Source organism: Choloepus didactylus, chromosome 6 (genome assembly GCF_015220235.1).
Source record: "Choloepus didactylus isolate mChoDid1 chromosome 6, mChoDid1.pri, whole genome shotgun sequence".
Lineage (NCBI taxonomy): Eukaryota > Metazoa > Chordata > Mammalia > Pilosa > Megalonychidae > Choloepus > Choloepus didactylus.
In genome coordinates this window covers 144,565,906-144,591,517 of record NC_051312.1, presented here as the reverse complement: position 1 = coordinate 144,591,517, position 25,612 = coordinate 144,565,906, and the positions used below count along the sequence as shown (strand labels likewise).

At 45.2% G+C, this 25,612-nt stretch overlaps 1 protein-coding gene across 4 annotated transcripts; it reads left to right on the top strand.

The window, feature by feature from the left end:
* The first annotated feature begins 9,264 nt into the window (after positions 1-9,264).
* Positions 9,265-24,338, top strand: HEPACAM (hepatic and glial cell adhesion molecule). 4 transcript variants are annotated; one of them, XM_037841865.1, is made up of 7 exons: positions 9,265-9,644; positions 18,702-19,043; positions 19,661-19,942; positions 20,178-20,277; positions 21,267-21,340; positions 21,643-21,710; positions 22,289-24,338. In XM_037841865.1, the coding sequence occupies exons 1-7, from the start codon at positions 9,560-9,562 to the stop codon at positions 22,589-22,591; spliced, it is 1,254 nt and encodes a 417-aa protein (XP_037697793.1). In that variant the 5' UTR covers positions 9,265-9,559; the 3' UTR covers positions 22,592-24,338. The 4 variants fall into 4 exon arrangements, with proteins under 4 accessions (XP_037697793.1, XP_037697791.1, XP_037697792.1 ...); XM_037841863.1 differs by having other exon boundaries at positions 21,267-21,496; XM_037841864.1 differs by having other exon boundaries at positions 9,266-9,644; positions 21,640-21,710.
* The last annotated feature ends 1,274 nt before the right edge of the window (positions 24,339-25,612 follow it).

Genomic DNA, 25,612 nt, shown 5'->3' with positions numbered 1-25,612 from the left:
TCAAGAAGGACTGGCCAGTAAGCTAAGGTGTATGTGATACCTTGAAAGCCAAGTGAAGAATGTGTTTCAATGAGGAGCGTTTTAGTTTCCTGGCTGCTGAAGTGAATACCGAGCAATGGATTGGCTTAAACTATGGGAATTTATTGGCTCATGGTTTTGAGGCTAGGAGATGTCCAAAATCAAGGCATTATCAAGGCAATGCTTTGTCCCAGAAGACTGGAATTCTTGCCAGTGATCCTTGGTCCTTGGCTTTTCTGTCGCTTGGCAATGCACAAGATAGCCTCTCTTGGCTTCTCCTTTTTCTTCCTGGTTCCGTGGATATTCAGCTTCTGGCTTCTCCCTCTGGCTTTCTGGCTTTCTGTGACTTTCCTTATGTGGTCTTCAGTAATAGGATTAAGAACCATCCTGATTGAGGTGGGCCACATTCTTTATTAATGTATCCTCATCAAAAGGTCCTATTTACAAGAGTTCACACACACACGCAGGAATGGATTAGATTTAAGAACATGTTTTTCTGGGGTATGTAGTTCCAAACCACTACAAGGAGGAAAGACCCCCTGTATTAAATGCGGCTGCTATGTTAAATAAGATGAGGACTGAGAATTGACCATTGGATTTAGCAGTGTGGAGGTCACTGATGACCTTAGAATGAGCAGTGTCTTTGGAGTAGTTGGAGAGCAAAAGCCCAATGGGGTATTAAGAGAGAGGAGGAGGAGAAATTGGATATGGCAGGTTCATGTTTTGATGAAATTTTTTATAAAGGGACACAGAGAAATAGCGTCTGAAAGGAGAAATAGGGTCATGGAAGAGTTATTTTTTTAGGATTGCAGCACATACTTTTTGTCAATGGGAATTACCCAGTAGATGGGAAAAACTAATCATGCAAGAAAGATGGGAGAATTGTGGGATCTTTGTCCTTGAGTGAATAAGAAGGAATAAGATTTAGTGAACAAATGAAAGAGTTGGCCTTAGAAGCAGCAGGGACAGTTTATTATAATAATATCTGTGAAGGTTGATTATATACTGGTAACTGGGTAATGGGGTGGTAGGAGATTGTGGAAGTTCTCTTCTGATTGCTCTGTTTTCTCGAAAATAGTATTTTAGCAAGCCCCCAAGATGGCCTCTAATGATCCCCACCTCCTGGTATTCACACTCTAGTGTAGTCCCCTCTCACATTGTTTCAGGGCTGGTCTATGTGACCAACAGAACATGGCAGAAGTGATAGTATGACACTTCAGAGATTACGTTATGAAAGACACAACATACAACCCACCCCTCCTCTTTCTCTCCATCACTTGCCCTTGGGGAAGCCGTACATATCATGAACAGCCCTATGAAATGGCCACATAGCAAGGAAATGATGACTCCTGCCGGCACTCCTGTGAGTGAACTTGGAAGTAGATCCTCCAGCCCCAATCAAGTCTTCAGAGACTGTAGTCTCAGCCAACAACTTGACTGCAACTTCATGAAAGATACTGAGCCAGAACCAACCAGCCAGAAACTGAGATAAAGCTTGTTTTAAGCTGCTAAATTTTGAGATAAATTGTTCCACAGCAAAAGAGAATTGATGCAATTAGAAAACAAGAAAGTAGGGAAGCGATGTTAGAGGTCTGAAGAAGGAAGAGAACACATACAATAGTTGTTCAGAAGAGTAGAAGTGTGTGCTGGAGGCATGTACAGTTGCTAGATGGTCTTAAGGACTCGTGTGAGGTTCATGATGATGAATTTAAAGTGATAACAGTCCGGATAGTTGAATGTTTTTCTTCAGTTGCATGGGTACGAGCATGGTGTAGGTGAAGAACTGGATTTTAACCAGAGTTGCGGTTTTGCCAAAATATTGTTATAAAGCAATAAAGGGATAAGAGAGTTGAAGATTAGTACAAGGGAGTAATTGATCAATGATAGAATTTAAACTAGGTATTGAAGGAAGGAAGAACAAGGGGGAGGTAAGAGACAGTGAAAAGTTGGTAGGATCAAGAGAGTGTAGATACGGGGGTGGTATGTCTAGAGCAAGATAGTAGAAGGAGTGAGCTACAAAGACAGGAGGTGGTGGTCAGAAAATGGGTTGCTTGAAATGGAGAGTACAGGGGGGCTGCAGTTATTGGTAACTGTCAAAATCTATGCAGTGACCAAGGGAGAGTGCTGAGGTAGGTTAAAAAACAAGATCATTGGAGAAGTGTTGGATGGATTATCAATGAAGATATTGAAATCACCAAAAAATATGACAAGAATAGTGTTGGAGAGAGCCAGGAGCAAAAATCTTCAAGGAATTTTGGGGAAAGACCTGAGGGATTGGTAAATGAGTCTATGTCGGAAAGCAGTGGGTGGTATAGTCTAATGACATGGGATTCAAAACTAGGGGTAAGGTTAAGAAAAAGAGAGGAAGAATGGTCTAGAAATAGCACTCAGCGGCAAGGAGGAAACCCATCCCACCTCCACCTAGAAGAGTGAGATATAGAAAACAGCTACCACTTGAGAAGGCAAGAGGGAGATTGACTTACAACTCACCCTCCCCACCTCCCCCACACACACAATTCACCCAGCATTGAGAAGAAGTATTACTAGGTACCTCCTTGTTCTCTCCAACCCTTTACCTTACGTTTTCTGCCTCCCACTAGCAGCTAGACCAGTGATTTCATAAGAATCTATACTCTCATTATGTCCAGAGAGTTCACACGTTAGGCCCTGCTCCTATTTTCTGTCGTCTCCAACAAGGCTTATCTTCTATATGGCCAGAGTTGGCTTCTCAGCAAGAGAGCAATTTATTCTGAAATGTCCCTCTTTTTCAGAATCTTGGAAGAAGGGGCTTTTCTGGCACCAGAGTCTTGAGGTCCTGCTCCAGAGCACTCCTCATTAGAGCCGGATAGTGCCCTATCTGTGGCTGGGGGATCTCTGGCCATCTCTGCTGTGGTGGCTTGGAGTTGTGTACCCCAGAAAAACATGTTCTTCATCTTAATCCATTCCTGTGGTGTGAACCCATCATAAATAGGACATTTTGATGAGGTTACTTCAGTTAAGGTGTGGTCCAACTGAATTAGGATGGGCCTTAATCCTACTACTAAAGGCCTTATAGAGAAAGCCAGAGAGAGAAGCCATGGGGAGCAACCAGAAGCTGAAAGTCAATGGAACCCAGAAGAGAAAGAAGAGAACATTGTCATATGACAAAAAAGCCAAGGAACCCCAAAGATTGCTGGCCAGAGAGAAGATACCAACCCTGGGAGGAAGCAAGCCTTCTGGCCTCTAAAATTATGAGCCAGTAAGTTCCTGTTGTTAAGCCAATCCATCGTATGGTATTTGTTTTAGCAGCTGGGAAACTAATACATCTGCACAAAGCCCAGAGGCACAAGATCCTTGGCAGCTGCCTACCCCACACAGAACTGATAGATGATGAGCACCAGGTCGTGGTTAGCTGTTTGGCCACCAGCTATCCTGTGTGTGGCTGGCTGACCCACACCTGTAACAAATTAGAAAGCTTGGTCACATGCCATTTCTAAGGTCCTATCCTAAGAAGCTCCCTATAGAGATGAGAAGAGGGCCTATTGCCACCCCCAGAGAGTTTCGATGTTAAGAACTCAACCTCATGCAGCTGAGTCATGTACATTTTCACTCTTCTTCCCAAGTTTGAGTTGGGATTTCCAGGACTAACCACTGTTCTGGGCTATTTCCTGAAACCAGACCATATCTCAGCACTCCTCTTATTCCTCCTCCTTATCCATCTCTCTAAGTAATCTTTATAACTGGAAAAATTAAAATGAGACCTTCTGCTTGCCTATCAAGACCAGGTTTTTGCAGAAGTATTTCACTGTAAGCCCAGTTTTCTCAACAGCGTCTGCTGTACTGCTTTTGGCAAAAGATTCTCTAATTTTATCATGACTACAGAAGTCTTTTCTCCTCCCTGTTGGTGTGGGATAAAAAGAAGAAGAAGAAATTAACATAGGAGTCTCAGCTTCTCTTCATATTATCAAATATCCATCTGTGGTGGACAGAGAGATACAATGCCCAGATTCCCCTCCAAGGAGAAATTTATTGCCTCAGCTTTGGGGAATGTTACAGGAAGAGAACCTTTGGTTGACAGGTCCTTCAGGGACTGCCTCAGATTCAGAGAGCTGCCTCATCCCTCTTTGAGGAGCAGCCACATCCAGTGACTAATGGATGTGGGAACATAGTGGCCCTGCCATTTCAGCCTAGCTTGGAACAACTCTGATAGGTCAACATCCCAACTCGAGAGATCTCTGCGGGGTTGGCTAAGGCTATCAGACCTGCATCGCAGCTCACCTTCTCCCTCTGCCCATTCCTGCTTCCTCCTCCCTTCACAGGTGTCAATCCCAAGGGCACTCCCTGATAAACACCCAGATGCTAAACTCCGTCTCAGAGTCTGTTTCTTAGGGAACCCAAGCGTGGCACCATCTGAGTGTAGTTAAGCCTCAAAAGAATAAGGCCTGGCAGTTTTTAGGCCATGTAACTCCTAGCATTGAAATCCATAGGCTCCTTGTTATTATTCTCTTCCTTTCCATCAGAGATACCTGCAATATTTCAAAGCTATGGACTAACCATAATTTCAAGTCTTTCTTTCTGTTCCCTGTTGACACTGTTGAGCCTCTAGATTGAAGGAACCCTCAAGGCCACCCCACTTCTGGGCTTTCTATATATGTGAGCCAATAAAGTTCTTTATTGTTAATGCCAATTTGAATTAGGTTGTTCCATGCTTGTAACATAGGGAGCCCTGAAACTAGCAAAATAGAGGGAGTGGATAGGTAAAGAAAGGATGCAAACAAAGTGAATCAAGATACCTAAGAAACTTGGTTCCAGAAGTTGCCTCAGTGTCTGAGCTTTCCAACTCCAGTTCCAGATCTTATGAATCCATGCGATATGGCTCTCCTCTGATTCCAGCTGTGCTGGTATATCTGCTCTTTGAAGTCAAAGACACTTTACTAATATAGGAGTCTTTGCCTTTCATAGAAAGCTATTTTGACCAAAATGGTTTTATCTGTCCTTGTTACCTATATTATTGTTACCTATACTTTTTCACCGTACTTTTGTTACTTTGTTACAAGCCTTGTCATACCTTCTTACCTATATTATTCAGCATACTTCTGACTTTTTAAAAAATGTAGTCCAAAAGATACTTAAAAAAATATGTTGCAGTCTACAAAAGCAATTTCAAAAGAGAAATTTCAAAAATGTTTTGTAGAATAAGTAGCAAGGCATTCAAGGAAACTGAAAAACCATGTCCAAAATCAAGGTGTTGGCAGAGCCATACTTCCCCTGAAACTTGTAGGGGAGAATTCCTCCTTGCCTCTTTCTAGTTTCTGGTGGTAGCTGGCAATCCTTGCACTTCCTTGGCTTACAGCTGCAGCATTTCAACCTATGCCTCCATTGTCAAATGGCCTTCTTTGCTCATGTCTATCTGTCAGTGTACCTGAATTTTCCTCTTTTTATAAGGACACCAGTTGTGCTGGTTTGAATCTATGATGTCCCCCACAAACGCCATGGTCTTTAATACAATGATGTGGGGGCAGACTTATTAGTCTTTTGATTAGGGTGGAACCTTTTGATTGAGTGTTTCCATGGAGATGTGACACATCCAACTGTGGGTGAGACCTCTGATTAAATTATTTCTGTGGAGGTGTGGACCCTGCCCATTCAGGGTGGGTCTTGATTAGTTTACTGGAGTACTTAAGAGATTCAGGAACCAACACAGACGCTGATGCTTGGAGACGCTTGGAGATACAGACAGAAGGATGTTTGGAGATGCTTAGTTAAGAGATAAAGCCCAGAGCTTACCCCAGAGAAGCTAAGAGAGGACCTCAGATGCTTGGAGAGAAACACCCTGGGAGAAAGAAGCAAGGACGCACAGGAACTGAGAGAGAGGCGCTAAGACAGATGCCCGGAGACATTTTGGAGAAAGCCATTTTGAAACACAACCTGGGAGCAAAGGACAAGCAGATGCCAGCCATGTGCCTTCCCAGCTGACAGAGGTGTACTGGACACTCCTTTTATTGATGCCTTAGTTTGGACACCTTTATGGCCTTAGAACTTAGGTTATTTGTAACCTAATAAATCCCCTTTTTAAAAGCCAATCCAGTTCTGGTATTTTGTATAACAGCAGCTGTAGCAAATCAGAACACCAGTCATATTGGATTAAAGGCCTATTGGGGATCGAATCAGATTCCCCACAAAAGGCATATTCAAGTATAATCTGCATTCCTGTGGGTGTGAATCCATTTGTAAATAGGGTCTTTGAAGATGTTATTATTAAAGTGTAGATTCATTTGTAAATAGGGTCTTCAAAGATCCTATTTAGATGAGGCCACATTGAATCAGTGTGGGCCTTAATTCATATGCTGAAGTCCTTATAAGCAAAAGAAACTTGGACGCAGTCATTCAGTAAACACCAGAAGTAGAAGCCCGAGGGAGAGATTACTGTGTGACAAAGTATTGCCATCACCGGAAAGCTATGGACTTCAGAGAAAACACAGCCTTGCAGAGACCTTGATTTTGGACTTCTAGCCTCCCAAATTGTAAGACAATAAAGTCCCATTGTTTCAGCCAACCCATTGTGTGGTATTTGTCATAACAGCCCTGGCAAACCAAGACAGGGCCCAAATTACTCCAGGATGACCTCATCTTAACTAATTCCATCTGCAATAACCCTATTTCCAAACAAGATCACATTCTGAGGTACTGGATGTTAAGACTTCAACGTAGCTTTTAGGGGGACACAGTTAACCCATAACACTTGCTTCATAGGTTTACATGCAACTTTCCCAACTATAGTTAACTTCTTAGGAATTGTATCTTCTATTGCTTTTGAATGTACCACCTTTCCCCCTGTCCTGCATCCCACCCCTCTTCTTGTCTGGAACATATAGTGCTGTTTACACAGTAGGCGATGATTAGATAGATGCTGCTTAGCTGATTTCCATTTCTGTGCCTCCCTCTTTGGGATGAGGGCAAGAGTGGAGGGATAGGAGTATATCCTTCCCAGGGACATGGTTGGTGGGTGGACACTATCTGAGGATCTAGGAGAAGGATGACAATGAAGCCTTTCACAAGTTGGGGGGTAATTAATGAAATTTGTGTCTTTCCCCATGATTTTTCAACTTACTTGTATTTGAGCACTGAAACTTTGCAAGAACAGAACTCCAGAGATGCTCTCTGGAATGTCCTCACTGCATCTTAAATAGGTCAGCAAAAGCCAAGCCTTCCCAATACTTTAATGCCAATGTCTCCTCTTTGTTCCTCTAGAGAGCTGCTGAATAGGGCACGTTTAGCAACCAAGGACACAAGCCTGAGTTCCTCTCAGTTTCCAAGGGGGCGGGAATTCTATTCAGAAACCAAATATTTACTCTTAGCATAAAAGGCTTTGATGCTTTTCAGTTTTCCAGGACTGAATTGGGAGCACCTCTTCTCTGCTTTCCCAAACTTCACCCAGGACCCCAAGCCACCCCCATGATCACAAATTTCTCCCATCAAATCCCACATCTTTTTGAGATGCCCTCTTTCTGCAGAGCCCTTTTCCTCTGAGAGACTCCTCACATTTACAGAACTCTGCAGGTGGCAAAACCAATTATTAGGATGAAAGCCCTGAAGAGTGGGAGGAGAATTTTTACCCCATATCTGCTTTCTACTTGAAGGCACCCAGAGTAGGACTGCCTAAAAGAACTTTAAAAAGAGCAAGGAGGAGAGGGAAAACATACCTGGGGAGGGCCCTTCCTCACTGTCCAGGCCTACAAAAAGCTTGTTTGTTCCAAAAGCGAGCTAGCTAATCTGTCTCTTGTTAAGAGCCTGCTGGAGCAGCCAGGCTCTGCCTCCTCTGACACAAAAGCCTCACAGAAATTCCTGGTTTCCCAGGCAATGCTCTGCAGCTCTCCAAATTCTTGGGCTGGTTTTTGCCTCCTGAGTCCTCGGTCTCTCTCTCTCTTCTGGCAAACCGAACTTTACAGTAGGAATGACTCTGACACTATTCGAATACAGGTTTATGGAACAAAGACTCAAAAACACCTTCAGTGATAGTAGATGGCCCAAGCAGTGGACAAGGAGAGCCATCGGATTTCCAGAGCTTAGTTGGAGAGTAGGTGCTGGGGGTAAAAGGTTAGATTGGGTCTTCAAGCCAACTGAGGAGCTAGACTTCCTACTGATGAGGTAGGAAGGTGGTTAAAAACCTAAGCTTTGTTGTTGATCAGTCTGGGTTTCTAATCCAAGGCTTGCCACTTAATAGTCAGGAGTTCCTCTGTGAAATTCAATACCCAAGTTTCCCGACTCTTCTCCTGGCAATTTCCCTGCTTGGCTCAGATAGGCTATGGAATAATTCTTCAAGTCTAGAAACCTGGCCCACTCAGTATATTTCTCTGGTATGTAAAAAGAATATTTAGAGAGAGGTACTTACTGCATTTACGAAACTAAGACCAGGGTTAGAGAAGACCAAAAGGGGAGTTGTGAACTTCGGTCTCACCTTGCATAATGAAAAAGAAAATAAAAAAACAGTGGTTTAAAAAAAAAATGTTTAAAATATCATCTCTTTATCAAAGGATTGGATAGGCAATTTCCGTCAGTTCTCGCAACAATTCTTATTAGGAAGCTATTGTTTCCTAATCCCATTTTATGGATGTGAAATCTGAGGCTCAACGAGATTGTGAAACTGTGCCAAGAACTCACAGTTAGTAAACACACATTCCCCTGGACAGCCCTTGTGAGAAGGTTTGGATATATTAATAGGGGGTCAGGGTAGAGCTAGAGTGTTCCTTTTTGTGGCACACCAGAGGAGCCCGCTCACCTGTTAAACTGGCTCCAGAACCCTAGGAAGCTGGCTGTTGGGGCATTACCTTCATCTTGGCTCCAACTTGTTCTAGAAAATTGACTGGAAGCCAGAGAATGAACAGAGAGACTTCTGGAAAGAGTTCCCCAGCCTCTACGTGATTCTATGATAGGAGAGAGAATCCCAAGCAGAATGAGGACAGGGATGAAAATCATAGCGTTCAAGCCATTTTCCAACCTTCTGTCTTTGGGATGGAAGAAATTGCTATTTCTTCAGCAATTTTCTGGAGAATTTCCAGAGAATTTCTCATTTTCCAGCTTTTTAATTGCTCCTCTCCCTCTCTTTTCAGAGCTCATTGGAGGTCTGTCCCTGGCAGGCACCCTCCTTCTCAGGAACAAAGAAACGGGGCAGTTTGGGACACAAGGTCTGGTTTAGTCTGTATTCCATCCCAGTCCCCTCACTGAGCCCAAATCTTCATCTCCCCCTGGTATTGGGTCTCAATGCAGATGAGCCCAGGACTGCCAGGCCGCCAGGACCCACCAGGTTGGCATCGGCATTGGTGATTATCTTCTACATAGATACCCCCTTCCAAACTAGGGATGTAGGGCTTTGAAACTAGAAAATGCTAGGTCTGAGAGAGAGGAAAGAATGAGTCCAGCAATACACAGAGCTCTGTGTATTCACAGGGAAGTTGGCAGGGTTGTGTTCGGGCATAGAAACTCCTAGTGGTACAAAGGGACGTGCCCAGAGTGGAGAAATCATGCTAATTGTCTGCACCAGAGCTGGAGAACGCCACCCAAAATGAAGAGAGAAAGGGGAGCCCTGTCCAGAGCCTCCAGTGCCCTGCGCTTCACTCCTTTTGTCTACCTTCTTCTGATCCAGACAGGTAGGGACCAGAAGGGTAAGAAAGGGTCTGGAGAAGGGACCCTGGGCTTTCAGAGGAGAAAGAGGGGATTGTTGAGGGCCGGACGCCTCTGGGGCGGGAGGAGGGGAGATTGCTTAGCTGTCGTGGGAAGATTCGCAGTGAATTCAGGCATCAGCGTTGAATGTATTTCTTCATTCCGTGTGCCTCCCGCCGGGCTCCTGCCCCCCTCCCCCAAAAGGCTGCATGACTTTGGAGCTCCCACAGCATTTAGTACATTGGATGGATGGCACTGAGCCATTTCGTATAGAATGGCTTGTCGGCGTGGGCCAGTCCAGCTTTCTTTCCAAGGGATTATGGTGGGGCTTTAGGGAGGTGGGGGAAATCTTGGTTTTGTGCCTCCCCAGCTCCCTACTCTGGCTTCTGAGTGTAAAACAGCCAGGGAGGGGAAAGAAGCTTTGGAGATAACGAACCTCCTGGTTCTCGGAGAGTAACAGGAATCTATCCGTAACTCACTTGCGACATAGACGGCTACTTCCCGTACTGCCCCCTACGTTGGAGAACTGATCTTTTTTTTAAGATCACAATTACAGACAACCTAGGAATTCACAATTTAGTGGAGCAAACAGATGCAAAGATCATGTCAATAAAATGCTAAGGTTGTGGAAACTGCTATGAATCAGATATGCCCAGGGAGCATCGGCATCAGAGAAGGGTGCCTACCCCAGCCTGGAAGTTGGTGCTGAATATGCAGGGTGGGGGGATGCAGGAGAGGTTTCCTGGTAGAGGTAATATCTGAACTAAATTTCAAAGGATGAGAAAACTGGGTGGGCATAATAGCTGGGGAAAATGAGAGGAGGTCAACAGCTTGAAATAGCTGGTGTGAGTTTAAGGAAAGGACAGTGGTACACCATTGCTGGAAAGGAAAGTGTGAATTGAATTAGGCAACAGCCTCGTCTGCCATACCAGGGAGCCTGGGATATAATCTGTAAATGATGGTTGGGGGGAGATGTGTTGAATGGTTCTAACTTGGAGGAAGTCGGTGTCAGATGTACATTTCAGAGAGTTCAGTCTGCAATGAGGCATCGGAGTGGGAAAGAGGCAAATAAGATAAGATAGTGCAATAGTCCAGGAAAAAAGCAGTCCAGGAGAGAAACAGCACGAGCTTGAATTAGAATAAAGATAGAAGGAATCACGCACTTAAAGATAATATTTTGGAGGTAGAGTCAGGACTTAGTGACTGATGGGAAATGGGAGCCTCCAGAAACGGAGGTGGAGCTTCTGTATGAAACCTTAAATTAAAAATGAGACAGGGTTGGGGGATGTGATAATTAGTAGATCAGCATTACCTAATTCCGGCACTTCCATGTGAAAATGTTAAATAGCCTGAACCTGTAGGCGGAAGAGGTCCGGATCGGAGAGAGGTATTTGGAAGCTGTCAGTCCATAGGTGGGAATTAAACAATGGGAATGGAAAAGATCACATAGAAAGAGAAAAATGTGGGCAGAAAATTGAACATGGGTAAACCCAAGATTTGTAGAACAAGGCAGAGGAAGAAAAGCCCATGAAGGAGAAGGAAGTTAAAGACACAGAGAGAGAATGAGAAGACTGTGATGTCCAGAAAGCCAAAGGAGTTGAGAGTTTGGGGGAGTGCATCCACACCACCTAATGTATCACAGAGGTCCAGCACCTGAGGACCCAAAGAGTGCACTGGGTTGGGCAATCAAGAGGTTACTGATAGCATTAGTGAGAGCAGTCTGGAGATTACTGAGTTGAAGAAATAACAAGAGCAGGAGGTGTAGATTCAGTGAATTGACAATAGGGAGTGTACAATGAAATCTCCAAATCAGAGATGTCCCTAAGCTCTTTCAGATCATCGAATAATAAGGACAAAAACTGTAGAAAGATCTTGTCAGTCAGTGAGACTAGGATAAAACAAAAGGTGACAAAGGATCTTCTGGGTAAGAAAAAAGTAATTTAATAAATATAACCAAAAGAAAATCCTAAATAAAGTAAGGTCTTAGTTACGACTGAATACAGGTAGTACGGGGCCAGGCCATTGTGCTGCTGTGGGCTAAAGAACAATAAAGAGATGAGAGATACTCTAAGGAATTCCTGCCATCCCCCACAGATTGTTTAGGAAAATGCCAGCATCTGGAACAAATAAATTCCAAATTTTAAGTTCCTTGCACTAACCACATAGTAGTCCAGTGCAGTTCCAGAGGAGGCCTGGGAAGGGGAAGGACTCTGCTCCATGAAGCATTTCAGGAACCAAGCTGATGGAGGCCCTGTCAACTTCAACATGTGTTTCCAGTGGTCACCCTGAGGTTTATTTCCATTTCTGCCAGGTAGAGAATTTTTTAAAAAAAGACAAAACTTGGAGAATCATGTATGGGAGACCAGACCCAAAAGTGGTTCATATCACTTCCATTGGTTCTGTTGACTAGAACTCAGTCACACAGCCACATCTACCTACAAAGAGGATGGGAAATGTAGTTTTTAAGATTGGCACTAAAACTGGGGCTGGACTTTGTGGCTCCCAAGGATTCAAGGATTTACCTTCTCCTTGTGGTTATGGCAGCAACCATCATGCCAGCCTCAGGCAAGTAACACTCGGTCTCTAATACCCTGGCACTAGTATGGACAAACGAGGCGTTCCTATATTTATCCCAGCCCAATTCATGGGACAACGTTTCTCTACAGTCCAAGACATTAATTCACAGACATAAACACATCATGTCATAAATCTAGATAATCTGATTTGCATCCACTAGGAACCCAATAGGAAGAATTCCCTTAACTGGGTTCCACCCTTTTTAGCCCAAAGCCCACCTCCACAATGTGGGTGCCATCTTTTATTATTATTGTTGCTCTTGTTGTTGTAATTGAAAATTCATACAGAAAAAATACATTTAGCATAAGGACACAGTTTTATGAATCTTTAAACCAGCCCCCAGCTGAAGAATAGAAATGTCAGCCCCTCAGAAGCACCCCCATACTATTTCAATTCCTACTACTCCTGAAGGGGTTACACTGGTATCCAAACTTCTAATACAAACTAATTTTGCCTGTCTCGGAACTTCACATGAATGGAAGCATATGTATGCATTCTTTTGCATCTGGCTTCTTTTGCTGAACACCAGGTTTGTTAGATTCATCTGTGTTGGTATAATTGTAACTTGTTTGGTCTCATTGCTGTACATAGTGGTCCATTGTATTAATATACTACAATTTATTTATTCAACTTTAATAGATACTCTGCTTGTTTCCAGTTTGGGGCTTTATGAATAGAGTTGCTAAAAATATTCTAAGACATGTCTTTTGGTGAACATATATACACATTTTTTGGGGGGATATACAGAGGAGTGGAAGTGCCAAGGTACAGAATATATATGTGTTTAGCTTTAGTAGATATGACCTGTTTTCAAAAGTGGTTATTTCAATTTATACTCCCACCTGCAGTGTACAAGAGTTCCAGATGTTCTACATCTTCACCAACAAGTGTGTTTTCTCTTTTTCATTTTAGCAATTCATTGGATGTGAGGTTAATAGATAATTAATAAGCTTGAGCCTTTTTCACACACTTATTGGCCATGAGGTTCCTGTTTTGTTATATACCTGTTCCTACTCTTTTGTTCATTTTTCTATTGAGCTGCCTAGATTTTTTTTTAATTATTATTATTGATTTGTAGGAGTTTTAAAAACATATTCAGGATGAGTCCTTTGAGGGATATATATACACCAGTATCTCCTCTCACTCTATGACTTGCCTTTCACTCTCCTAATGGTATTTTTGATGAACAAAATCTCTTAATTTTAATATGTCTTTTCCTTCTTTTGTGGTTACCACTTTTGTCTCCTAAGAAATGTTTGCCTGCTTTCAAGTCATGAAGATATTCTCCAATGTTATCTTCTTAAAATTGTATTATTTTATTTTTCACATTTAGTTTTACAATCCTTCTAGAATTGATATTTGTGTAAGTTGGAAGGGAAAGGTCTAGAATCATGTTTTTTTCCTACATGGATATCTAAGTGACCCAGTACCACTTATTGATTAAATATATATACATATATATATGTGTGTGTGTGTGTGTATATATATATATATATATGTATATATATTCCCTACTATACTGCAGTGTCACCTTTATCATAAATTGATCATATGTAAGCATGTTTTGGGGACTCTGTTCTGTTCCATTGATCTATTTGTCTATCCTTGTGCCAATTTCACAACTGTCTTAATTACTATAGCTTCAGAAGTCTTGCTATCTGGTACTGTAAATCCTATAACATTGATTTTCTTCCTTAAGATTGCCTAAGTTACAGTTGGCTTTTTGTCTTTCCATATAAATTTTAGAATCAGCTTGTCATTTTACACACACACACACACACACATAGAGAGAGTAAACCTCCTAGAATTTTAATTGGTATTTTATTAAATTGATAAAATAATTTGGGAAAATTGACAGCCTAACAATAGTGAGTCTTCCTATCCATGAATGTGGTAAATCTCTATGTGCCATCTTAATACTTATTAACTAGTATTGCTCACATTACTGAGCATCTATACTCTAAACTGTAGATAAAAAGCTACCAAGCCCCCTCTCTTCCTGGATCCCAAGGGCCTTCTTTGCAGTTTCTGTTCTCTGGTTTTCTCCCACTTCCCTGAATGATTGACACTTCAAATGATCTCATACTTCTGGCAAGACCCCACCCCCTACCCACAGGGTTATGGACTTACCCTTGTTGGCCTCGACCAGATAAGAACACAAGAATACAATACAATCACCCCAACATTTATACAATGAGTGACACACTATACAGTAGGGAGAGAGGAAGGGGCTGGTTGCCACAGAGCACTATCCATTAGGAAGGATATTAAAAACTAGAAGAAGAAAGTGTTTTGTTTTGCTTTTTCCTTCTACAAAACTGTGTTATGTACAGTCCTTGGATTATTGTAAGCTGCTCTGGTCACCACAGATTAAAAAGGAAATAATGTAATTGGAGAAAGCCCAGAGAAGGATGTCAATGAAAGCCAATAAGATGAAGGGACTTCTTTATGAAGACAGACCCAAACAAAACAAAACATCCCTCAGTTAGAAAGGGATATAACTGCAGTCCTTGGTGTTATAGAATACGGATAAGGCATATAAGAGACCAAATCCTAGCATGCAAGTTTGGCACCACACCACTGGCATTTTCCAAAGGTGAATTTAAGGCAGATACTGGTAAAAGGAAAATTTGATCAACAAAGGGGGCACACAAAAATGAGTAGATGAAGGTTTCTTTAAGGGAAGAGACTATTAAGGGACACTTGAAATTCCTAAGGGTCACAGCAGAAATTAAAATCCTACTTGAGGAGGGGATGCTGATGTGACCCAGTATGGCATTGTTTATGTCGATGGATATGTTTTGCTACGATATTAATTTCCTCTTGTTCAGCCTCCAGTAGGAACAAAGGCTTTCTAAATAATGATGCCTCAGAGACTTGAGGACAATGATGGATGGAGTTAATCGCTTCTCAAGGTTGAATAGTCCCAATGCCTTTTAGTTCCACTCTGGACTGTAGTTGTTAGCCATTTCCTCATTTCTGTGTCCTGCATTGGCTCCAGTCCCAGTTCTCTGTGTGCCTTGAAAGTTGTGGGACCCTAAACTTAACACAGACTCCGACTTTGGCTGGAGTTTTGGGAAGCAGTGTTTGCTCTGCAAAACGCTCTCTTTGTCAGCTCCTGAGAATGACTGTTCCATTCATTTACGAACACGTGTTTATAAGTGTGAACTTCTGAACCACGCTCACAGGTACACAGGCCGTCCCTAGAGGAGGGTGAGGTCTAGGGCAATCCTTAGGCTGTAGCTTCTCCAATGTTTTATCCAGAAGGAGTCAAGTTTAAATTGGAAGCGAGAACAGATTTGAGGGGAAAAGAGACAAAAGGGCCCCTGGGACCTTGTAGACCTTGAATGGGAAGGGAGAGAGCCCAGGTGGCAAGGAAGCCCCAGGGAGGTCAGAAAAGATAAAAGGGGGAGGGGGAATGTCTTCCACTTTTCTTTGGGACTTGGGCTGTCACTGTCCAGCCTCCTGGAAGAAGGTAATGTGATCCCTCAAAGTTTGATGTTTGAGGCCATGTCATAGATTGTTAAAACCTGGATGGCTTGGCATGTATAACCTCCACTGCTTCTTCATTCAGGATCCTGAGGGAGGGAGGTAGATGTCCCCCAGCTTTTTTTTAATACAGTTTTATTGAGCTATATTCACATATAACCCTGCAATCATCCACAGTGTACAATCAAGTATTCACAGTACCATCATATAGTTGTGTATTCATCACCAGAATGAACTTTTGAATATTTTTCTTACTCCAAGTAAAATGAAATAAAATAACAATAAAAGTAAAAAATAACACCCAAAACATCCCATCCATCCCATCCCACCCTATCTTTTGTTTAGTTTTTGTCCCCTTTTTCTACTCGTCTGTCCATACGCTGGAGAAAGGAAGTGTGAGCCACAAGGTTTTCACAATCACGTAGTCACATCCTGTAAGCTACATAGTTACGCAACTGTCTTCAAGAATCAAGGCTACTGGGTTGCAGTTTGACAGTTTCAGTTATTTCCTTCTAACCATTCTAATAAACTAAAAAGGGATATCTATATAACACATAAAAATAACCTCCAGAATGACCTCTCAACTCCATTTGAAATCTCTCAGCCACTGAAACTTTATTTTCTTTCATTTCTCTTCCCCCTTTTGGTCAAGAAGGCTTTCTCAATCCCATGATGCCAGGTCCAGGCTCATCCCCAGGAGTTACGTCCCAAGTTGCCAGGGAGATTTATACTCCTGGGAGTCAAGTCCTGTCCCCCAGCTTTTTGAACATCACCACTTTGGTCTTTAATGAAGCTCAGTGATTTTTTTCAGAGCCCCTGAAGCCATACATACCAAAGCCTATTTTCCTACCCGGGGAAATTCAAAAGCTTGCTCTGCTAAATCAAGCCAAGGCCACCTCTCAGCAGTTGTTATGCAGGAAATCCCATTTAAATAATCACAGAAACTAAGAGTTGAAAGAAATTCTAAGGGTCATGTGGTCACATAGATTTCAATCTGATACACAAAGCCATAGGGATCCCTGGTAGCTCCCGGAGTTGTTGGGGAAGAAGGGGAGCAAGGAGGCAGGACTGCGGTCCCCACCACCTCTTCTGTCAAAGCAGTTGGGCTGGAACTATATTTCATTTCTTTCCATTTTAATGGAAGATTTCTTGGGAAGAAAAAATATTGAATAAACAATGTTTGAAAATAGTTTATTTTGTCAATTCTATCTCCCCCAAATTAAGACTCCCCTTAATAACAAGCACAGGACAGTCATAGAAATGGCAGATTAATCATTAGAGTAGTCTCTTCCCCTCCTCCTGGCAGGTGGTGAATCACAGAATGTCAGAGTTAGGAAGGCCCCTAAAGACCATCTGGACCACCACCTCATTATACAAAGGAGGAAACTGAGGCCCAAAGAGGTGAAAGAATGGTCAATGGGCCTGTCCTCGATTATGTCCAAAGAAGAGGAGCTCACTAATTAACAAAGTACTTGTTCCAAAAATGGATTGAATGTGCTTAGTAAATAATATAATTTGCTTTGACCTCCACAACTAACCTTTTCATTCAATGGTCTCTTGGCGCGATCTGGGCTCTCTAGGCACAAGGAGATGAACACAGACTGGGAAGGTAGAGCTCAGCTTCCCCAATTCTAAGCTGCAGCAGTAGCAGAGTGGGAAACAGGAGTGAGAGGCAATGGCAGTGAAAGAAACCAATTGGGATCCACAGGGACAAAGAACCTGACACATATGTGTCTCTTCAGCTAAACTCAGCCCCGTTCCCAACTGACATCCTCTCCAGAAGACATCCCCATAGGATGGTAGTATTTCTTTGCAAGGTTAGGTGACACCAATCAACACCATCTGTTCAGGCCCCAAAATACCTAAGAGGTGTTTGAAATGTGAGCTGTGTCTCTAGATGGAACAGCCATTGGACAAGATGGGAAAACCTAGGATTACAGAGCTATAACAAACCCATGAGATCATCTAATCCTACATCCTCATTTTTCCTATGGGATAAGTAACAGATACATTACTTGTCCCAGATCATGCAGCTAACAGTAGAGCCCAAGGCTCCCACACCCAACTTCGTGTTCTCTCCACTACACCACTACTGACATGTATATTGTGCCTTACAATCCTGTGAACTTTGTCAAGTGGCTGCTGCTGATGTTGTTAGTAGTCCTATTTTATATACAAGAAGAATGAGGCTTGCAAAGACAACTTTCTCAAATTCACACAGCCAGTAAGTGGGAGAGCCCAGTTCCCAAGACCTTCTGATTCCAAACTCTTCCTTTATTCATCCCAAATCCTCTTCCATAGGGTTTGCAAATTGGACTGGACTTTGGGTGAATTCCCAAAACCATCCACTCAGGTGCAGTCATTCTGCATGGGGCAGGCCTGGTAAGACGCCTCATGCAGCTGGGGTAAGGAGGACAGAAGCTCTTGCCATGCCTGGAAAGTGAACAAGTTGTCTCTAGGTGTATATGTTTCCCCTGTATTGGCACTGTCCTCTGGCACACTCCTTTCTTCAGGAATCTCTGTTCCCATGCTTTCTCCAATCCCCCCCTCCAATAATGTATCAGGGTAGGAATTTTTGTCTGTTTTGCTCATTGATATATCCCAAGGACACAGAACAGTTCCTGGCACATAGTAAGGGCTCAATAAAAATTTCTATGAGTGGAGCACTCAAAGAGAGGGTTGGCTGGAAGCTTCCACAAGAGGAAGGCAATGGGGAACAGAGCAAAAGAGCCAGGGGGCAGATGGAAGATGGATTGAGGGCAGTGGCCTGGGAGAGAGGGATGGCAGAGGAGAGAGACACAGAGCTACAGTGGACAGCAGATGGCACCTAAGGGCAAGAAGCAAGGACTGACAGGGAGTAAAGGGAGCAAAGTTCCCAGAAGTGCAAGATATGGAGAGATCAGAGGGCTGGAAGGCGGGAGCCAGGCAAGGAGTAGAGAGCCTGACTCTGCCCTCTCTCCGGGGGCCTCTGTCCACAGACCCCCTGGAGGGGGTGAATGTCACCAGCCCGGTGCGCCTGATCCATGGCACGGTGGGGAAGGCGGCCCTGCTCTCCGTCCAGTACAGCAGCACCAGCAGCGACAGGCCAGTGGTGAAGTGGCAGCTGAAACGGGACAAGCCAGTGACTGTGGTGCAGTCCATCGGCACTGAGGTCATCGGCACCCTGCGGCCTGACTATCGAGACCGCATCCGCCTCTTCGAGAATGGCTCCCTGCTTCTCAGCGACCTGCAGCTGGCAGATGAGGGCACTTACGAGGTGGAGATCTCCATCACCGACGACACCTTCACCGGGGAGAAGACCATCAACCTCACTGTCGATGGTAAGGTGGCCAGCCCGGGGAAAGCCAACAGAGCCACTGGAGAACTGAGAGGGAGCCCATTAGAAGTTAGAAGTTGGCAGGCAGGCACAGCTAACCCAGATAGAGAGCTGGCCATGTGCCAGAAACTACTCCAAGTGTTTCACATATATCAGCGTATTTAATGCTTATAGATAACCTAGATGATATCATGAGGACACTGAGGCACAGAGAGGTCAAGTAACTCGCCTAGGTCACATAGCAAGTAGGTGATAGAGCTGAGATTTCAACCCAGACACTTGAACTTAGGCTTTTCCCAGCTAAATATTTTCTGGGCTAGATCAGTTTAAGACATCAAAGTCCACTAGTCTTGGAAAGGCAATTGGGAAGAAGGGAATATAAAGTCCAGGAGGGCTGTCTTGTTCAGCATCGTACCCTGGGTGCCCAGTAGGTGCTCAGTATTGGTGAATGAATGAATGAATGAATGAATAATAATGAGAAAGGACTAGATTGATGACAACTGAAGAGTACTCTCAGCCAGCAGATTGAGTTGTGCTGTGTTGGAAGGCAGGGAGCTAAGAAAAAGAAGGGAGACGTTTTCTAGCCTGTGACTCACAGGCTCCCCCACCCCCGGGGCCCAGTTCCCATTTCGAGGCCACAGGTGGCAGTGGCTTCAACCACTGTGCTGGAGCTCAGCGAGGCCTTCACCCTGAACTGCTCACATGAGAACGGCACCAAGCCCAGCTACACTTGGCTGAAGGATGGCAAGCCCCTCCTCAACGACTCACGCATACTCCTGTCCCCTGACCAAAAGTTGCTCACCATCACCCGCGTGCTCATGGAGGACGACAACCTGTACAGTTGTGTGGTTGAGAACCCCATCAGCCAGGGCCGCAGCCTGCCCATCAAGATCACCGTGTACAGTGAGTCTCTCTGCTTGCCCTGCCCTGGAACCCAGAACCTGGAGAGGCAGGTGCCCCTGATGGACTTGGGGCAACCCAGACAGGTGGGAAGTGGGTTTCATACAAGCTCTGACATTGGCCAGCCATGCCACCTGGGGCTCCTCTTCTCATCCTGCCCCTCCAGGAGGCTCTCCTCACCACACCTCTGGCCCTTACCTGGGACTCCTTCCACCTCCCTGCTTCTCTCTCTCCCTAGGAAGAAGCTCCCTGTACATCATCTTGTCCACAGGAGGTATCTTCCTCCTTGTGACCTTGGTGACAGTCTGTGCCTGCTGGAAACCTTCCAAAAAGTCTGGGTAACTCTCCACGCTCCATACTCTGAGCACGCTAATCAGTCTATCCCAACCCCAAGCTCTTGTCTTTTCTTGGTCTCTTTAAATGCCTTTTCTCCCAGGAAATCCATCTCACCGTTGGGTAGGGTAACGTGTCCTCTGCTCACCACCCTAAACAATCCTAGCACTAATAATAAAGCTTTCACTTGCCACCACCTTCTCTGGGCCAGGCGCTGGAGCTGTGGTTAGTGTTATCTTTTTTTTTTTTTAATCATCATTTTATTGAGATATATTCACATACCACGCAGTCATACAAAACAAATTGTACTTTCGATTGTTTACAGTACCATTACATAGTTGTACATTCATCACCTAAATCAATCCCTGACACCTTCATTAGCACACACAGAAAAATAACAAGAATAATAATTAGAGTGAAAAAGAGCAATTGAAGTAAAAAAGAACACTAGGTACCTTTGTCTGTTTGTTTGCTTCCCCTACTTTTCTACACATCCATCCATAAACTAGACAAAGTGGAGTTTGGTCCTTATGGCATTCCCAATCCCACTGTCACCCCTCATAAGCTACATTTTTATACAACTGTCTTCGAGATTCATGGGTTCTGGGTTGTAGTTTAATAGTTTCAGGTATCCACCACCAGCTACCCCAATTCTTTAGAACCTAAAAAAGGTTGTCTAAAGTGTGAGCACACTACTTTTTAATTCTCACAGCCTTGTTGGAAAGGTAGGATTAGTTTACATGTAATGACACTGGGAATCAGATTGGCTAAATGACTTGCCCATGGTGACAATGCTTGGAAGTGGGAGTCCCAGGCTGCTAATTTAGGTGTGGCTCATTCCAACCTGCATGGACCCTCTACTCCCACTCCACCTAGCCCATCTTCCTGTCGCAAGGCCTCTTTTAAGGCCATCAAATCCCTCCCCGTGATCCTCCAGACCTCGTCCTGCCCACACAGAGCAGCTCTGTTCAGGGGGGCCTGTACTAATTTGCAGGAAGAAGAGGAAGCTGGAGAAGCAAAACTCCCTGGAATACATGGATCAGAATGATGACCGCCTGAAAGCAGAAGGTGAGCTCTCACCCACCCACTCACCCGGCCCATCTTCACTCAGATCAGTGGGCTGCTGGAAAAAGGCAGAACTGGGGAGCAAGGAAGCCAGCTCTACGGGGCCCCTTCCTCCAGCAACTGCACGAAGTCTGCAGAGCAGGGAGAGGTGCGGCCAAGGTAGGACCTCGGGTGCTCGGGATCCTGTGATGGAGGTTGTGGGGGGGCCAGGACCTTGAACACTGGGGGAGCAAAGAATGCAGATGTGGTAGTTGGAGAGGGTTTTGTACCTGGGCCAGCCACCCCATTCTTTCACCGCACAGCAGAGACGCTTCCGCGAAGTGGAGAGCAGGAGCGGAAGAACGCCATGGCGCGCTATATCCTGAAGGACAAGGTGAGCTGCTCTGGGCTGGTTCCCACAAGCACGCAATGAGCCCCATCTCTTACCACCTACATTCCTGGCGCTACTGAGCCCTCCCCTGTTGTTATCTCTTCATAGGGCTCAAAAGAACCCTATGAAAAATATTTGTCATCCCCATTTTAGAAATTAGAAAGACAAGGCTGAGAGAGGTGAATTGTCCTATGCAGGTCAAACAAGTAAGTAAGCGGCAGATGTAGGTAGGCTTCAAATCTGGGTCTTTGGACACCAATTCTGGTGATTTCCCCAGTATTCCTCAACTAATTCCTGTCCTGTGCTGGCCAAGACAGGTGGAAAGAAGCCTATAAAGGGATAAAGCACTCAATTTAATGCACGTCGACATTTATTGAGCCCTACTATGTGCCAGCGCGGTGCCATGCCTTGTGTTTGGCAGGAAAAAGCAGACCCAAGGACGGCCGCTTTCCAGGCGGTGGGAGGGTGGAGGGAACTGCGTGCCCCCCACCGCGGTATCCCCGGCGCCCTCTAGCACCAGGCGCGCTCGCAGACTGGCCCGGTTGCCCGCTGATTCCCGCGTGTCCCGCGTGTCCTTGCAGGACTCCCCGGAGCCCGAGGAGAACCCCGCCCCGGAGCCTCGGAGCGCGACAGAGGCTGGCCCGCCTGGCTACTCCGTGTCGCCGGCCATCCCGGGCCGCTCGCCCGGGCTGCCCATCCGCTCCGCGCGCCGCTACCCGCGCTCCCCGGCGCGCTCCCCCGCCACCGGCCGGACGCACACGTCGCCGCCGCGCGCCCCCAGCTCGCCGGGCCGCTCGCGCAGCGCCTCGCGCACACTGCGGACTGCGGCGGTGCACCTGATCCGCGAGCAGGACGAGGCAGGCCGGGTGGAGATCAGCGCCTGAGCCGTGTCGAGACCCCCGGGGAAGGGACCGCGGTCGCGGAGGGGCGAGGTGGGGGCCCGGGGAGCGCGTGGGTCCCGTGGCCGGACGTGTGTGATCATGCGCAGATGGGGGGAGCCAGCAAGTCGGTGGAGCATTTGTCTGGACGTGTATCCCGATTGTGTTTACTGTGTTTTCAGTGGGTCAGGATTGTGTCCTCTTAGGACCATATAGAGTCTTACATTTCCGGCCCAGTCCCCCAAGGGTCTTTATGGAAACTAACATCCGTAACCTAACCCCCGTGACTATCCTGTGCCCTTCCTAGGGAACTCATGAACTCATGCTTGCCACCGCCCCCCACCCTTCCTTCCGAATTGTGGCAAGTCCAGATAGAGGCCACTTGCCCAAGACGCACAACAGTCCTAAACCAAGAGGAAGCCAGATGCCGGTTCCTGGGTGTACGGGGCGGTTCTGAGCCCCGGGGAAATCATTGGGAAGACAGAGCCTTGGGGCACCCTTCTCTGGACACCTGGTTCCTGGTGAGGGAGTAGCACAAGCACATGACTTTGCCCTAGTAAGGACAAAGGACTCCAGCCTCCCGTGGTTGGCCTCTTCCCAAAGCCTTCCTCAGCAGCATGCCATGCATTCTTTCCGTCCCTGTTCACGAATAAAAGACAGGCATGGGCTTATTCCTATATAGAAAGGGGTTCCCACTCACTGCCTGGCCCAGCAAGCTGGAACAAGGGAGGAACCGTTTTTAATCCCTCGAATCCATACCTTCTCTCTGTCTTCCTTAACCAAACAAGCCTTTCAAACAATCATTATCCCTGCAAAGGTTGTGGAGCTTCCTCCAGCTGTAGGAGAATAAAGCTCTAATTTCCTAATTTCCGGAGAATTCGGGGGGGGGGACTGCTCCCCAGGACATCAGGGGAACCCCATCCAACCAGTGACCTCCTGCCACCCACCTGCCCTGCTCCCAGGTGCCCGGATCCCAGGGGCCGGGGACAAGGGCAGATCACACTAATTTACAGAGGGACTGGACTGCCCAGGCCATGCCCCCTTGTATAGTTCACAGGAGAGGCCTTAATCCACTGTGTGAGAAAAAGGGACCATTAAAAAGCTGAAAGAGAGGGAGGCCCCCTCTATGTTCTGTCCTCTCCTCCCCATGCACCCTTGGCCCTTCCCCCACCTCATAAGCTCCTCTTCCAGGCAACTGCTTTCCCCTACTTCCACCCCAGGGCAAGCTTTGTCCCAAGCTCCCAGGACAGCAGCATTTCTATTTTGCACTCTTTCCCTCCCCTCAACAGCATGCTGCCTATCCCCAATGTACTTGCCCAGCCTCCTGTGAGTGGAGGTGCCTTTGCAGCTCCCGCTATTTAGCCAGAACCAATTCCCTAACCTTGCCAAGTGCTTCATCCATAATGAGATAATGCATGCAGGGGAAAGTGGCTTAGGCAGGTAGGAGATGCAGGACTTGGAGAAAGGGCACATCGTGGTCAGCCTTGAGATGTTGAGATGCAGAGGTGAAGGTGGGGGTGAGAGGGAGAAGAGCCTACTGAACCGCATGCCCTGGTGCCAAATCCCTGAGGCACCAGCTTCCCAGGCTCAAGCCAAATCTGTCTTAAATTGGGGGGCAAGAAAGGAAGTGGTGTTTTTGTTTTTGTTTTTGTTTATTATTTTTTTCTTTTTTGATCTTCATCTTTGTATTGCCAGCATCTAGCAGAGTGCCTAGCACATACTGGATGCTCAATAAACTTTTGATGAAATGAAATGACAACTTTATTCCACTTAATTAAGAAGAAAAAAAAGTTTTAAAAAATACCAATCATTTCTCTTTTCTCTTTTCATCTTCTTTCACCATCCTTCACCCACTTTAAAAATCCCAAATTGTCTGCTCCAAAAATCATCATTTACTCACCCATTCATTCCGTTGTTCTTTCATTCATTCAACAAACATTTGTTAACCTAGGCTCTGTGCTAAACATTCAGCATACAGTGTAATTATGCCATGACCCCTACCCAGAAGGCAGTCTCAAGGGGTGTATGTGGGGGGACAGAAGTAAGCAGATTATTACAGTACAGTGTATAAAAGGCAAAAGCATGTAGGAGAGGCATGCATGTAGGGGTTGTCAGTAAAGTAGAACATGCCCGAACTTAGTCTTGGAAAGATTAAGTTAATCACATGTTGGAAAAAAATGAGAGGACACACATTGCAGGCAGAGAGAGCAGCATGTATAAAAGCTTGGAAGAGCAAAACACAATGGGAAATCAAGGCACTGAGCCCATGGCAGTGGAACCCCCACCAAGGAAGCTAAAAAGGCATGGCCAGCAGATAATTGTATCAGAGAATCAAAGGAAGAAGAGGGTTTCAAGAAAGAGGGAGCATCCGGACTGCAGAAGGGATCACATACGAAAAGGAATTAAAAGTGAGCATTAAATTTAGAACAAGGAAATTATTGATCAGTGCTGTAGTGGGGACAGTCAGATTGCAATGGGTGAAAAGCAGGATTTCGGCTACATACTTGAGATGTCCTTCTGCTTCAAACCAAGTAGATCCTGCTTAAAACATATTTGTTTTGCATTGCTAACCTGCAGGAGATGGGAGAAATTTCCAAGGTGCCAGAAAAAAACAAAACAAAAAAGGAAGGCCAGTCCCAAAAATTTAGCACTCATGAAATGTGGGATGGCCCCAGGGGCAAATGTTTATATTGGTACTGTAACGGGAGATGAGACTTGGACCAGCAACAAGGTGGGGAGCTGAGCCTGAGACTCCTGGATTAAGCTGATATCTTAGAAGGGAGCTAATGTGGCCCCCCAGTCAGTAGCATCCCAAGCTCCTAACCAAAAAAAAAAAAAGCAAATCCTGTCTTGGAGAATTGCTTCCCATCAAATTTTCAGATATTAAGACCAACTAAACATAAGTTAACAATAAAAAGCCCCCAAACGCATATGGGAAACGAATCACCATGATTGAAAATCAGCAGATACAAGAAGCAATAGTGGTAGTGATAGTAGCATGACATCGTGAATGTATGAACACCACTG